The sequence below is a fragment of the Camellia sinensis genome, chromosome 5 (genome assembly GCF_055761805.1).
Source record: "Camellia sinensis isolate YWXY chromosome 5, ASM5576180v1, whole genome shotgun sequence".
NCBI classification, from domain to species: Eukaryota; Viridiplantae; Streptophyta; class Magnoliopsida; order Ericales; family Theaceae; genus Camellia; species Camellia sinensis.
This window is the reverse complement of record NC_138965.1, coordinates 213,396,875-213,412,290: the sequence shown is the minus strand read 5'-3', so window position 1 is coordinate 213,412,290 and position 15,416 is coordinate 213,396,875. Positions and strand designations below refer to the sequence as shown.

The following is a 15,416-nucleotide window of genomic DNA, read 5'->3' as shown; positions in this document are numbered from 1 at the left end:
AAATGGCCTGACTTCTATATGCGCCCACATATCTTTGTACACCCCCATTTATTCATCTTATTTTTAACCCATACATTTTATTTCAAATTAAAAAATAAGAAGAAAAGAATAAAGTAGAAAGAGAGAGAAAGGAGAGACCTATATCGCCGATTTACTGTGCAAAATCTGTGTGTGCCGACGACCTGGTGCTGCCGCCGACGAGGCTGGTGGTGCTTCTGTGTGTGCCAACAGTGCTTCCGTTGCTGCTCTGTGTGTTGATAGAGGAGAACGAACCACGGCAGGGGACGGACGACAGACTGAGATAGCGAACGACGGTGTTGGATTATGAACATCCACAGACGGTGTTGGATTATGAATGGAACATTGAAATTAGATAGTTTCTCATATGATTTAACTTGAGATAGATACGAATTAACTTTTGCTTATTTTTTGTTTTTTTTTATGATGAGAGTTAATCTTTTTTGTATTGATTGTGGATAGTAATTTTGGATTGTTATTGTGTTTGGTGTCATGATACTATCATAATGTAAGTGTGCCTATCAGTCATGGGAGTGCTAGTGATCTTATTTGGCTACCGAAATTCCTGATAAGTTATTTGTGTAAGCATGGTGTTATTGACATGTGCAGTTCCAAATGGACTAGGAAGATGGTCAACATAATTGTTCTTGATCTCATGCATTGGTTGATCCAGCAGTGCTAGTCTCTCCATGTGTGTATTTTGTTCCATGTGGCTCCTTTCTTATTTTCTCTTTCTATTCTTTCCAGCTCTCTCAACTTGTGTAAATTTCAGACAATTAAACTTACCTTAATATATTGCTCAAATATCAATATAAGGCCATCTAGATCTGATGGAGCAGGATGTTTGTGAACAAGAGATGACATGCTTTCATAAGATAGTTGTTTTTGCTTGCAAGTGAATATATTAGGTGAGTTAACGTTAGGCGTGCTAAGGCATGTGCGATAAGCACATGAACAAACCTGAGCTATTTCTCTGGACTCTTAGGCCATGTTTGTTTGGGTGGACATGAGCTTGGGATTGGACTAATAGTCTAATAAAATTATTAATCCGATGTTTGGTTAAACAATTGAAGTACGGATTAATTATTTTAAACTTGACTATTAGTTAAGATAGGATACATAATCCAACGGATTCGTAGTCCTAGGACTATTAGTCATAGGAATGCTAATCCAGTCCGCCCAAACAAACATGGCCTTAAAGTCTTCACCTGGTGCAATTTAGGTTCCATATATTGTGAAAACGAAAACAGCACTTCCTCAAACGCAAATCAGCTGAAGTTATCTTCTCATAGTAGACTTGCCAATCATACCAAAAGAAATTGGTCACCATTTTACCAATCACTAGAACAGAGGTACTGATGTCTTCTAAATTATCCAACTGCATAACAAGCAAATTGGCAGGGACAAAGGGTTTAATCAACAAATTTACAAATATCAGTTACTCAAGTCACAGAAATCATACTTCATCACCAAAGAATAGAACTAAACCAAATTAAAACGAAAAAGTTTCGAAGGGAAATCTTGAAATCACCAAACAGTTGCATGCAAAGGAATTTCTAACTTGTTCTTTCAGTCCAAAATTGAAGCATAATTACAAAGGAATTACCCCCTTTCACAACAATCTGCCCAAGTAAAATGTTCTCAAACATTGCCACAAAAAATGAACTGTTCTCAAACATTGGTACAACATCAAGCCAACACAAACATTACCACAAAATGTATCCAAACGAAATAAAACCAAACATTGGCACAACATCAAGCCAACACAAACAATTACTAGTACAAAACTAAAAAAAAATGGGACATTTGGATCCGCATCTATATTCAAGTCAACAAATTTTGATGCTATTGTCAAATTTTGACTGTTTATATTATTGACCATTCCTGATTGAGTATTGGATGTACTTCCAATACTGTCCGCCATTTGCATTGTGCTAACCTGTGCCTATAAAAATAAAGTAAATATTATTTGGCACTGTCCAGAGTCATTTCACCAATCCAAAATTTAATTGATCAATAAAATATATGTACTCATATATTGAACACGTACCGGTACATACATACTGTCTTGTGTGCCATCCATACAAGGAAAATAGTAAGGTTCATCTTGCGGTACCTTAACATCATATAATAACAAAATTTCATTAGTAATTTCAAGCATTAAAATAAAAATCGACAACGAACAAAGTTCAATATACAAAGTCCTGTGAACACATACTGGTATATGCATACTGTCTTGTGTGCCATCCATAGAAGGAAAATAGTAAGGTTGATTTTGCGGCACTTTATGATCAAATAGTAACACAATTTCATTAAAATAAATATCCACAAAAACCATACAACACAACATTTATATTTTAACACGTACCGATTCATACATAGTGTGTTGTACACCTTCTGTATAAGGAAAGTTTAACTTATGAGGTTCATCTTGATGCACCTTGTGACCCTAAAGTAATAGACATTGGTGAATATTTTAAAAATTCTGAAATTAACATATGTAGTAGGAAATAAAATATTTACCTGTATAGGAGTAGCCTTCTTATTATTTCTTTTCAACCGTTTCACTATTGCATCAACTTTGCTAACCTTCTGTTTCGTACATGGACGGCCTCTTCGGTGAGCAACCAAAGGACTAAGTACCTTGCGAGTGATGTTTTCTTTTGTAGTATTGCAACCAGGCGGACTTTTCAGTGAAGTATGGAAAGGTGGTAAAGTACTAGTAGAAGCTGGTACAGTATTAGTACATGGTACATTACTCGCACTACCCGATTGAACTGTTCTCACTTGATTTCCATCAACCCAAGTTGAATCACTTCATGTTTACCATCATCATTGGTAGCAAGTTCTAGAATCTCATCCAACGTCTTGTGATAGTTATCATGCAACTTTGGATTTAGAGCAGCTCCAAATGTAGTATATGTGATTGGAATGCATGTGTACCCTCTTTCCACGTCTTTTCTCTATCTCAGAATAATGCATTTATTTGGCACCTCATATGGACCTCTCAATGAGCACACAAAGTGAATGGACACACATAATACCTCTAAACTCAAACAACCGGCACATACATTGGAGGTCACATTCAGTTGAATTACAATGCAAAACAAATTCCATTTTCCTCATCCCTCACCCAGAAGAACAACCTCCCTCATATGATAGGTACAAATTGCTCCCTCCTCATTGATAAGATTCGCACGACAGTACACTAGACGATTCAATTCTGCTTGAACTTCTTTAAATTTTGAATTAGTGTAAGCTGCACGAAATTGCTTCTTAAAAAAATACACCGTTAAGAAATCATATGATTTGTTACGAGACTTAAAATCTGCTTTTGTCTCCTTCTCTACCTTACTTCTCAAGGCATTGTCATACTGCTCAACAAATTGCTTTAAACTTGTTTTGGAGTTCACATATCCATCAAAAAATGCATTCATGCTCTCACTTCATTGTGTAGTTGACATGCCACCCCAAAATATGTCTTTAACATAGGCAGGAATCCATCTATGTCGCTCACGGTATAATACCCCCAACCGTTCATTATCATTCAGCTTGAATTTTGCAATTATTGCTTCCCAGTATTCATTAAATTTATCTTTTGTGAATGAATCATAAACTTCATTACTCAAAGCAGCCTTGATGGATTCATATTGCGAATATCCTCTCAATTTCTATGGAATTTTTTTCATTATGTGCCATAAACACCAACGATGTCGAGCATGTGGGAAGACAATTTCTATGGCATTTTGCATAGCTCTGCACTGGTCAATTATTATAACTTTTGGGAGAGCATCTAACATGCAACTTAACCATTATTTGAATAGCCAAACAAATGTCTCAGTGTTCTCATTACATAACAACCCACAACCAAACAAAATTGACTGTCCATGGTGATTAACTCTTATAAACGGAGCAAACGGCATATCATATTTGTTTGTCAAATAGGTTGTGTCAAAGGAGACAACATCCCCAAATGCTTTATAAGCCGCCCTACTCCTTGCATCCGTCCAAAACAAGTTTTGCATGCGACCATCTTTATCAAGGTTAATTGCTGAATAGAAGTTCGAATTTTGGTGTTGCATTTTATGAAAATAAAGTGTAACTGATTCCACGTTTCCTACTCCAAGTCTCAATCTTCTAGCATTCTGAATATAATTTCTTGCATCTCGTTCATCAAACATTAATGCCTCATATCCCCCCGCTTCAACAACTATGGAATGAAAATTCCTAGCCAACCCAATCCCTGCTGCATCGTTAACTTCTACTCTCCTCTTCACCGAAGTAAGAATCCTCTTATTCATTGCAAAATGTCTTGATTTAGTAAGAATCAAATCATAAGTGTGCTCAAGTACAACTGCAGTTAACTTATATCTTCTATCCTTTTGTAGACCGGCTCTTACCTTTGTTTTACAATCAATTTTTGATGACAAAGATGGTTCCAGGGGATTTATTTCTAATCTTTTTGTTCTATTCCGTGCCTGATTACATTCAATTCCAAAGTACTTCACTTCCCCATCCATTGTTACATTTTGTGTTCTATAAGCTATAGCAAATCCAAGTTGTTTCGCATATTTTGCATAAAATGTGTACACTTCTTGCTTTGATGTAAAATACATCCCCTTGTTGGCTTCTTCAACTTCATCACTCTCATTAAATTCAAGATTGTTATCATGTTCTTCAACTTCCTCACTCACATTGAATTAATTATTGTTTGACTCAATATCCATTGTAGTTTCAAAGTGAAAAAAAAATAGACATTCACAGAGAAACTCAATTTAAGTTTAACAGTACAAATACAAATTCTGAAAACCAACAATAACAACACAAAAAAACTCAATTCACATATGTTTCTATTCACACATGATCAAATAGCCAGAGGCATAATTCGTTAGAGGCAGAATTCTCTCCCTCTCCATACCTCCAATGTCTAAAAACTTGTTCATAAAAATTGCCTATATTGTTCCTTACAATACTCAATACTTGTTCATAAATAGTAAATCAAAACATAAACATAAACATAAACAGTGATCAATTCAAAAGGTAAACAACTTTAAACAAAGATGCTTGAAATGCAGGAAGCAAAAAAAGAGACATAACAAAAACAAGTAGTCAATATTCAAGAGAAAAGGAAGAGGTGAAGCAATAGAGGTGTGTTCGCCTTTCAAAACCAATTAGGAAGTTAATTTTTTTTTTTTGTTCCCTTAGATGGTTGATTTACACTTAATGGTTCAGCTAGGCAAATCATCAAACACTTGATGATCAATTCAACCAATCAATTAACTGACCAAGTCACAAATTAGATCTCTATAAACACTTGGTCAATATTATCAGCTCTCCTCGACAAATATCCAAATGTAGCATGCTTAAATTGCAAGCACGTTTGGATACATCAAGCTTAAATAGTTTACTTATATTTAACAAGAACAAGCTCAGATTGATTGTCATAGATTGAGAAAAATTAACCAAAACTTGGAAAATTTGGGAATAAATCTATAAAAAAAAATGAAGGTACATGCAAGCCCAAGTCTATAGATATAAAATGCACATCGTTACCACCTATTTAAATGCATGCATTAGCGCAAGCACATTCACACATTCATTAACTGGGGGGGAAATTTCTGTTTACCATCAGAAAACATCACCAGCCTCGTCGGCAGCATGCACCAGCCTCGTCGGCGGTAGCACCAGGTCGTCGGCACATACAGATTTTGCATAGTAAATCGGTGATACGGGTCTCTCTCTCTCTCTCTACTCTGTTCTTTTCTTTCTTTCTTTTTTTTTTTAATGTTTGAAATGAAATGTATGGGTTAAAACTGAGATGAATAAATGAGGGTGTACAAAGATATGTGGGTGCATATAGAAGTCGGGCCATTTTCGAGTCACAGGATTCGAGTTACGAATCTTTTCTGAAAAATAAAATAGGCTTTTTAGCCTAATAAGATAAAATGTCACATCTAAATCATAATCATTTTATTTTATTTTCTCACAAAGGTAAAAAAAATCAAAAAATTTATCTCAAAAGAGACTTTTAGTCTCAAGCTAAAATAGCTAAAAAGTCAAAAAGCCAATTCACATCCCAAACGAAGCCAATGTATTCTCTTCTTTGTTTAGAACATAACCCTAGCAGATGCTTAGCTTTATAGAATTTTGGTTCAACTTTTCTACTTTAACGCTTCACATGGTTTTTAATTAAAGCGGTGCAAAATTATTCAAAATTTTAAGACATGTAACTAATTTAGGCTAATTTTGGGAAGTGGGTTAAAAGTTACTTCCTAACTTTTAACTCGCTTCCCTCTCTCATAATAAAAGTCAAAAAATAATTTTTAACCATCTTCATAAAACACCCCTTAATCAATTTTGAGCGAACATGGCCAAACAAATGTGTTCGATCCTAATTAAGGCTTCGTTTGGCAAGTGGCTATTTTAGTCAAAAAGTCACTAAAAAAACCAAAAACCCAACGCGTGAGGATCCTCTAGAGTTTCTTCTCTAGAGTTGATCTCTCTACAGTTAGATCCAATGGTTGATATTAAGGAATAGAAAACGATGTTGTTTTTGATATTGAAAAAAAAAAAAAAAAAAAAAAACAACAACAATAACAAACCATACGTTTGTCTATGTTCTCTTCTTCTTTTTCTTTCCCCAAAACCCAGCTGCAGAATACAAATTGATGCCTTAAAATCATGGGTTATCTTCTAAAAGCTAAATCATCATCAATCAATGAGGAGGTTTATGTATGAAACGAGTAGGATGACCAAAAACTACAAAGCAATCTCACAAGGCAAACCCACTTCTGTTTTGTTTTTTTTTTTTTTTGGATTAAATTTTGAATCAAATGAAAATAAATTTTGGATCTGTGAGATCTAAATAAAAAAGAACATTAAATTAACACAAGCACCCTTCAATTTCTTTAAGTGCTCTTGCATTCTCTGCACAATCAACACAAACCTATACGAATATGTATCTTTATATGCATATATGTATATTTACAGACCCCATGTATATTTTTTTTTTGATCAACAACAGACCGCATGTATATATGTATATCTATATGTATATTTACAGATTGAATCAAATGAAAATGGATTTTGATCCGTGAGATTTGAATAAATAAAAAAGAAGATTAAATCAACGCAAGCATCATTTAGTTTCGTCAAGACAGAATCAAAGACGATGGAGATTGGCAGACATGGAGATCGACGGAGGAGATCAAAGACGACGGTGCGACTAAAGTTCAGCTCGTCGACGAATCGAAGACGAAGGCAACGATAGAAACTCTTCCAGATCTCCGCGGCAGCGGTAGAGCCATGCCGGCGACATCCTTCTCTTCTCTCATTCTCTCAGCCCTTCTCTCTCTCTCTCTCTCTCTCTCTTCTTTTCTCTCAGCCCTTCTCTCTGTTTTGAAATTTGAGTTTTTTTTTTTTCAAATTACACACCAAAATGACGTCGTTTTGGTGAGGGCGAATCTCAGCCCTTCGATTGTTCACTCTAGGAGACACTCTAGAGAAGAAACTCTAGAGGATCCTCACGCAAAGCCAACAACTCATACCAAAAAATCAAAGATTATTTTTTCTCTCTACTTTTTGCACATCCTTTTGTAAAGAGCCAAAAAGTCATCCCAAACATACTAGTTTTTTTTACATTATATTTTAACCAAAAATTCAAAAGGTTACTAAAAAAACTTGTTCCCAAACGAGGCCTAAGTGAACAAAACAAGAATGTACAAAATAAATAAAAAAAAGACAAGTAAATTCAAAAAATGTTATGTTTTACTCAAATGAGAATGACGAGTTGGAAGAGTGTTAATTTAGTCATGAGACTATTAATTTCGTCTTTAAATGATCCCATATTTGTTTTGCAATAATCAATACACAAATTGGATTATTTTTGTAAAATCATATTTACTCTATTTCTTCAAAATACCATGCAACAAAATACAAGTCAATTATTTTGACAATATTTAATAAAATATAAAATACAATCAATTATAACAAAGTACTGTCTCCAAATACAATCAAATTAAGAAAATCATGTGAGCAAATATTTTTATATCAACTGTAAAAAAATATTAATTCCATTGATGATTTAAATAAAATAAATTAATGTTAATAGTTTAACTCATTAATCATTTAAATTAATAATTTTTGAATAAAGTAACACAAGCATTAGAGTCTGAGGTGACAAAGTCAAGTTTTTCCAAAAAAGAAGTCCACAATTTGGACATTTTTGTTGACCTCTGAAACATTTGTTGTTAAATATTTGTTGTATTTAAATAATTTAGTAAAGATAAAATAAATTAAAATAGTTAATAAAATAAACAACCCCGCTACAGACCCCCAGTGACTTGCGACCCCCAGTGACATGGCAGCTGATGTGTAAACACAGCTGGAAAAAAAAAAAGAAAAAAGAAAAACAAAATCTGGAAAAAGCGGGAACCAAACCTGTAGCTCGTCTATCCTCACCTCTCGCCGCCATCCTCCTCCTCTACCGATGATGGCCATAGCTCGTCGGAATTTTCGCAAAAGTGTATTCTGGACAATGGCCATAGCTCGGCGGGAATTTCGACGACGGCTAAAGTTTTGAGCAATATCAGATTACTGTGCCTCCAATACACTTTTGAATGGTAATATCTCCATAGCTCGCTCTCATCTATCCTCAATCTTCGTCGCTCTCAGCAATCTGGTTGTCCTCTGTCCATTAATCTGTAGGAAAATTTATAGTTCTGTGCCACTATAGGTAGTAAACTGAATGGAGATAATTAATTGTTGTTGTTCACAATTTTCAGGAACTACTTTCAGTTGAAACAAACAGGGGAAAACAAGTGTTGGGTGTAAAGAGATATCTTTTTCTTTTTGTTTAGCTCACTGCAGAGGCATTATAAATTTTCTACCAAAGTATATGTTGAGATATGATGAGTTTTTCCCTGAAAAATTTCAAGTAGATATGCTAGTTTAAGAAAATGGAATGGAACCTAAGGCATTATGTCATATCCAAATCCATTGGGTATTTTGGTTTTACTACTCTATTGCCTTTGTAGTATAACTTCATTCGTATGCCCTATTGATGATATATCACCTAGAATGTTCTGTAGGGGTTTGTTCTGGATTGGAGTCTGTTATGTGATTAAAACATCTTAATTGTGTTAGGCAATTCAGATTTTGTAATGAGCTTTTCGCAGTTCACAAGTAAATTTATCCGAAAAATGTTGAGGACTTACTTATAGACTCTGTAGGTACTAATACTATTTCATGTGATATTGAATTATTGGATCCTCTTCGCTTGTTAATTGGTGGTGACTCCTTTGAAATTCAAATTGTTAGGTTCTTTAGATCATTCACTGTAATCCAACTCAGAATTGTGTTCTTCAGTTCCTTCTAGTATATCATTAAGGATCAATGTGCAGGTTTCTGTAATGGCAGTGGAGATATTTCTCATTTTGGTGCACCATTAGTTTTGAACCCTTATATACAATTATTGCCTCTTTTACAGTTCATTCGCTTCAATCAAGTTTATTTTCTCTGTGCTGCAAGTTAATTGTTCTAATAGCTGTATTTGTTTAATTGTTATTTCAGTACGCAAAGTGGAAGAATAGGGGTTGATTCAAATGTTGGTGAGAATCCTTTAATACATGAGGACGAAGACGTTGAAGAACCTAAAAAGGGTATGTGTTTTAGCTCAAGGGAAGAGGTGTACACATTTTATGGCAAATATGCTAAGCATCTTGGATTTTCTATAGCTCATAGAGCATAACATTTTGGAGATGATGGGCAATTGCTAAACTTTGCAATTGAATGTTCTTGAGCGGGGTAGAGAAAAAAGAAATTAGAAGTCAACCCTCTGAAGCCATGTTTGTCCACAAAGATTGGTTGCACAGCAAGGGTATGGGTAGTGTACAAAAGGATGAGAGATATAAACTAACCACAGTTAACCTTGAGCATAATCATGATTTGATTCTCACCGGCTCACATCATTTTGCAATGAATAAGAAAATTTTTACTCCTGTAAAGAGAAGATTAGAAATTAATGATCAAGCAAGGATTGGGGTGTCTAGGAACTTTCATTCAATGGTTGTTGAAGCAGGGGGATACGAATCATTGACATTTGACGAGCGAGATGCAAGAAATTACATTGAGAGAGCTAGAAGGTTGAGGCTTGGGGAAGGTGATGCCGAATCACTTCAAAGTTATTTTATGAGGATGCAAGCACATAGTGAGAGATTCTTTTATGTGATTGATGTTGATGAGGAGTTTCGCATTAGAAACTTGTTTTGGGCTGATGCAAGGAGTCGGGCGACTTATGAAGCATTTGGAGATGTCGTTTCATTTGACACAACTTATTTGACGAACAAATATGACATGCCATTTGCTCTATTTGTCGGAGTTAATCACCATGGCCAGTCCATTTTGTTTGGTTGTGGATTGTTGTCTAGTGAAGACACTAACACATTTGTTTGGCTATTCAAGTCATGGTTAAGTTGCATGTCAAGTCATCCGCCAAAAGCTATCATAACTGATCAGTGTAGAGCTATGCAAAATGCTATAAAAATTGTGTTTCCACAAGCTCGACATCGGTGGTGCTTATGGCATATCATGAAGAAAATTCCGGAGAAGTTGAAAGGATATGCTCAGTATGAAGCCATAAAGTTGGCTATGCAAAATGCAGTTTATGACTGTTTGACAAGAGCTGAATTTGAGAGTAAATGGGAAGAGATGCTTGTAACATTCAATCTTTATGATAATGAGTGGTTGGGGGTACTATATGATGAGCGGAATCGATGGGTACCTGTCTATGTTAAAGACATTTTTTGGACTGGCATGTCAACTACACAACGAAGTGAAAGTATGAATACGTTTTTTGATGGATATGTAAATCCAAAAACTACATTGAAGCAATTCATTGAACAATATGACAATGTCTTGAGAAATAAGGTAGAAAAAGAGAAGAAAGCAGACTTCAAGTCTCGACACAAATTGTTTGATTGCCTAACTATATATGGTTTTGAGAAGCAATTTCAGCAAGCCTACACCAATGCGAAATTCAAAGAAGTTCAAGGAGAGTTGAAGAGATTAGTTTACTGTCAGGCGGTGATTGTGAAAGAGGAGGGATCAATTTCTACATATAATGTCCAAGAAGCGATGGTAGTTTGTGAGAAGATGAAGCATGTGGACTTTGTTGTCTATTTTAATTCAACTGAATGTGAAGTTCAATGCATGTGTTGGTCGTTTGAGTTTAGAGGCATTATGTGTGCTCACTCACTCGCTGTGCTTGTCAGAAGATGCATAAATGAAGTGCTAAGTAAATACATTTTGCCCCGGTGGAGAAAATATGTGGATAGAGAATACACATGCATCAAAACCACATACACCGGCTTTGGGAATGATTTCAATGCAAGTACTTATGAGAGGATGAACAAAAAATTGATTGCCATTGTACAACTTGCTGGTAACTCTGAAGGCAAAACTAGAATTATAGACCTTGGGTTGGATGAAATCAAGGAGAGAGTCATGAAAGAAGAATCCGGTGATGGGAGTAATTTACCATGTTCCACAAAAAGTTCGATTCACACCGGTTCTACACAAGGAGGTACTAGTAGGAAGGTGATTAGTCATTTGGTTGCTCGGCGAAGAGGTCGTCCAGTTACGAAACGAAAGGTTGCCAAAGTAGATCAAATTGTTAGTCGGTTCAAGGCAACGGCAAAAAAACAGACAAAAGCAAAGGTAAAATGTGTATTCAAAATTTTTTTTTACAAACTTTATTCAAGTATGTAAAAGCAATTCATAAATTTTAATCTTTAATTATTCTTCAAAACATACAGGCAGCTAAGTTGCTTCGATTTGAAGCTGAAGCTGAAGCTCAAGCTCAAGCTCAAGCTCAAGCTCAAACACCGTATTATCCTTATATGGTTGGCACACAAAATAGTATGTATGTACCGGTACGTGTTCCAAAGAGGCCTTCATGTACTTTTACAAAGTGTATTCGAAAGAGGACTTCATGTACTTTTACAAAGTGTATTATTCTAACATGTACTTTTTGCAATGAATTGTCATAGGTGGCCCATGGTATTGGAGGCACGTCTCTTACTCCATCGGACTTCATAAGTGGCACACAGGGAAGTTTGATGAGTGCTCCAACTCAGATTTATGGTTTTGCATCTCTAACCCCATCAGCTTCTCATGCATGCACATCGAGAAGCTTGGATATTACAGACTTGTTTGACTAGTTTCTATGTATTCCAACTGTTTGTTTTTGAGGTTGGAAATTATGTAGTTTATTAATCTGAGTTTCAAACTTTGTTTTTGAGATTGTAGCTTATGTTACAACTTTGTTATTGACATTCAACATGTGGATTTGTAAAACATGTGGTGTACTAATTATTAATGAAGTTATGTTATTATTACTATTTGTTATGTAATGAAGATGTTGCAATATTTAGTAATGAACAATGTTTATTTAGCAGTTCTTTGTATTGAACAATGTTTATTGAATAGTTTTCATGTATTCAACCATGTGTATTCAATAGTTTTCCTGTGATGAACAATGTATTGTAGACGCGCCCGCGGAAGGGGGGGCCTTATGCTACTACAGTTCGGACTCGCGATTTTATTGTCGCGGTTCTTAATCTGAACCAAAGAGTCCAAATATGACAAATCGTTTTGAGAAACAGATTTTTGAAAAAGTAGTGCCAAACATGGACTGCTTTGCCAGATACAGAGTCGCCACCTAAATATTTTTAAAATGGGAAAATTTAGGAAACCCTGACTCGGTGCCGAAGGCCACATGTCCGTCATCACCGGAGTTGTCTCGGCTCGGGAGCTTGGGTACGATCGGGGAAGGTCAGCTATGAGCACCCCTTTTCGCCCGGTCCGAAGACCGGCCTCTACTAACCATGATATCCGATTTTGAAAACATTACGTGCTTTTATTCCATTTATTAGCCTAGAACTACTATGTTATGCGCGCAGCAAACAAGTATAGACTAGATTGCCTAATTTGGAAATAAACATTGCATATCCGTTTGGTTTTGAAAAGTGTTTTGGGATTTGCTACTCGCAAGTAGGCTAAAATGCAGATTTCAACGAGTTTTTCCAACTCAAACAATCCAACCTTCACCCACAGGCATTCAAACATTTTAACACATAAGAACTTAGCCGCATGGCAGGCATACTGTCATGGAAACATTCACATGCATGCGGGATGCTAAAGCATAAATACTTACATCGTACTCCGTGCCAAAACAGTAAACTAGTTAGCAAACATGCATGTCCTAGTTCATGTTAAAAATGGCTAATGCATCACATGCAAAAATGCAATCTAAGCAGGCTCGGCTAACCCTAAACATGGCATGTGAAATGCGATCAACTACCACATATTCAATTTGTGAATTGAAGTACAGATGCAGTTAGCGTGATGTACCGAGCCTAATGTATGTAATAGAAATGTATGGATGCACGCATGCATAGCATAAGGTATGCTAAGTTTAAAAAATGCCCTAATCTACCACCATAAGCAGGTAAATAAAAGGGAAGAAATAAGTGGGGATTGGAAGACATACACATCACCCACACACACTTATTACAGATTTTCCCTCACTCGGAGGGACCAAATAAATATTACAAATTAATTAACTACGCAAGCTAATTAATATTACAAATTGCCTAATTAACTAAGCAAATTTAATTAAACTAAGAAAACAGTAAATCGCCTCGAGAAATGCGCCGCCATGCGTGAATTGCCTCTGTTTTCCTTCCTTCACTCCTCTGGAGGTTGCCAAAACCTCAGGACTGCTTCCTTGGATGCTGGGAGACATCACCGGCTGCATGGAATTGCCACCGGCAGTGGTATGTGGCCACCGGCACAAAGTGAAGCTATCGGCAGAGAAATGATTGCCGGTCGGCACTTTACACTGCCGGTCGGCAGAGTGTTCCTGCAGAATCTGCAAATGACAGCAACAGAGGGCAAGGCAAAGCATGGCAGCACAATTCAAGGCATATATGCACCAATCATGTCTCTTATCATTGTAATGACGCAAAGAGACATGTGCCTCGATTCCCGGACCACCGATCACACATTCTCATGCATGATGGTCCAAGTGATCAAGTATGCAACTTTGATTTCAAATGCATGCAAACCAAATCAAACCAAAGTCCTAATCCCTATCACCAAATCAAGGGGCAAGGAATGCATGTTGATGCAATGCAACCTAAGCATGTTATCATTCATGCAACATGAACAATGCAATGTACTTATGCAAAGCATACAAGCAAACATGCAAGGTAAGCATGCAAACCAAATAGAGGATGGACTAAAGCATGAATTAGGCAACCCTAAATGGTCCTAAAACAGTGGCCAAAATGCCCAAAAATGGAGGCTAAACACACATGCACACATACACATGTTACGGCCCAAATACTTGAGGCAAGTCATGAAGCTTTGAAGCGCATTTATCACAACAATCATGGCATGCATTAAACAACTAAAAACAGGTTTTTAACATGTTAAAACAAGGCTAAGGGATTACTTAGATGGCATCTAAGTGGCTCAAATTTAGAGGCATGCACAAGTGCCAAAACAAGGAGCATTGCTACACAAGCTTATGAGGCATTAAAGATGCATTCAAGGCAAACATATAGGCATGAAAATGGGACTGAAATAACATGTAGGGTGACCCCAAATCACCAAATCAATGCAAAGATGTCATGCTATACATGCACATACTTAAGGCCAACAAGCCGGAATACAAAGTGGCTCTACTAAGCATGCTAAAATCAACCCAAACACTTATGGACAGACCTAAAACATGTCAAGATAAGCACAAAATCTTCACAAATGTAAGCCTAAAACATGCTAGAAACAAAGGCACACAACCTAAGACATGTTAAGGGATCACAAGGCATTACATGGCAACTATGCTAAGCATGTATGGAGTACCAAAACCAATTTAAAATCATGTTATATTATGGAAAAATAAGCATGAAAAACAGTCTATACATGCTCAAATACACACTCAAACATAGGCTCTCCTTAGAGGCCAAAATATGCCCTTTTGAAGGACAACAAGGAGATGGGGTGGCCCTCTCCCTTTAGAGACATCAAGGCACCATCTCCACCACTGAAATCCCTCAAGATTTCAGTGGTGAAGAGGCCCAAACACCAAAGTCCCGAAACTAGCACAAAAGAGCACAAAATAAGGCCTTTCAAGGCCTAAGAGGGGTCAAACACCCTCAAAGCACAAAACACCCTTAATAAACAATCAAGAGGGTCTAAAAACAGAACTTTTTTGTATTATACACCAAGCTCAAAAACGAATTTAAGACAGGTAGAAATAAGGTGCAAAAATGGGGAATAAAGGGGTGAGATTCTTACCCTTGAAACCTTCTTCAACAATGATGCTCCAATGGCCT

The 15,416-nt window shown here is 36.3% G+C and overlaps 2 protein-coding genes across 2 annotated transcripts; one reads left to right on the top strand and one right to left on the bottom strand.

The window, feature by feature from the left end:
• Positions 1-3,140: 3,140 nt before the first annotated feature.
• Positions 3,141-8,517, bottom strand: LOC145792082 (protein FAR1-RELATED SEQUENCE 5-like). Its single transcript, XM_082872568.1, has 5 exons — positions 8,458-8,517; positions 8,351-8,401; positions 3,849-4,703; positions 3,546-3,689; positions 3,141-3,392 (listed from the first exon to the last, which is right to left on the bottom strand). Exons 1-5 carry the CDS (start codon positions 8,515-8,517, stop codon positions 3,141-3,143), a joined length of 1,362 nt encoding a protein of 453 aa, XP_082728694.1.
• A 458-nt stretch (positions 8,518-8,975) lies between these two features.
• Positions 8,976-12,236, top strand: LOC145792081 (protein FAR-RED IMPAIRED RESPONSE 1-like). The gene is made up of 5 exons (XM_082872567.1): positions 8,976-9,019; positions 9,589-9,677; positions 9,827-11,733; positions 11,832-11,948; positions 12,066-12,236. The coding sequence occupies exons 1-5, from the start codon at positions 8,976-8,978 to the stop codon at positions 12,234-12,236; spliced, it is 2,328 nt and encodes a 775-aa protein (XP_082728693.1).
• The last annotated feature ends 3,180 nt before the right edge of the window (positions 12,237-15,416 follow it).

Coding starts and splice junctions, on each gene's coding strand:
- LOC145792082 (XM_082872568.1), bottom strand. CDS start 8,517: ATGGCCATCATCGGTAGAGGAGGAGGATGGCGGCGAGAGGTGAGGATA. Junction 8,402..8,457: donor TGAGGATAGACGAGCTACAG/GTTTGGTTCCCG, acceptor TTTTTTTTCCAG/CTGTGTTTACACATCAGCTG. Junction 4,704..8,350: donor GGGGTCGCAAGTCACTGGGG/GTCTGTAGCGGG, acceptor AATGTGAGTGAG/GAAGTTGAAGAACATGATAA.
- LOC145792081 (XM_082872567.1), top strand. CDS start 8,976: ATGGAATGGAACCTAAGGCATTATGTCATATCCAAATCCATTGG. Junction 9,678..9,826: donor CGTTGAAGAACCTAAAAAGG/GTATGTGTTTTA, acceptor TGAGCGGGGTAG/AGAAAAAAGAAATTAGAAGT. Junction 11,734..11,831: donor AAAAACAGACAAAAGCAAAG/GTAAAATGTGTA, acceptor CAAAACATACAG/GCAGCTAAGTTGCTTCGATT.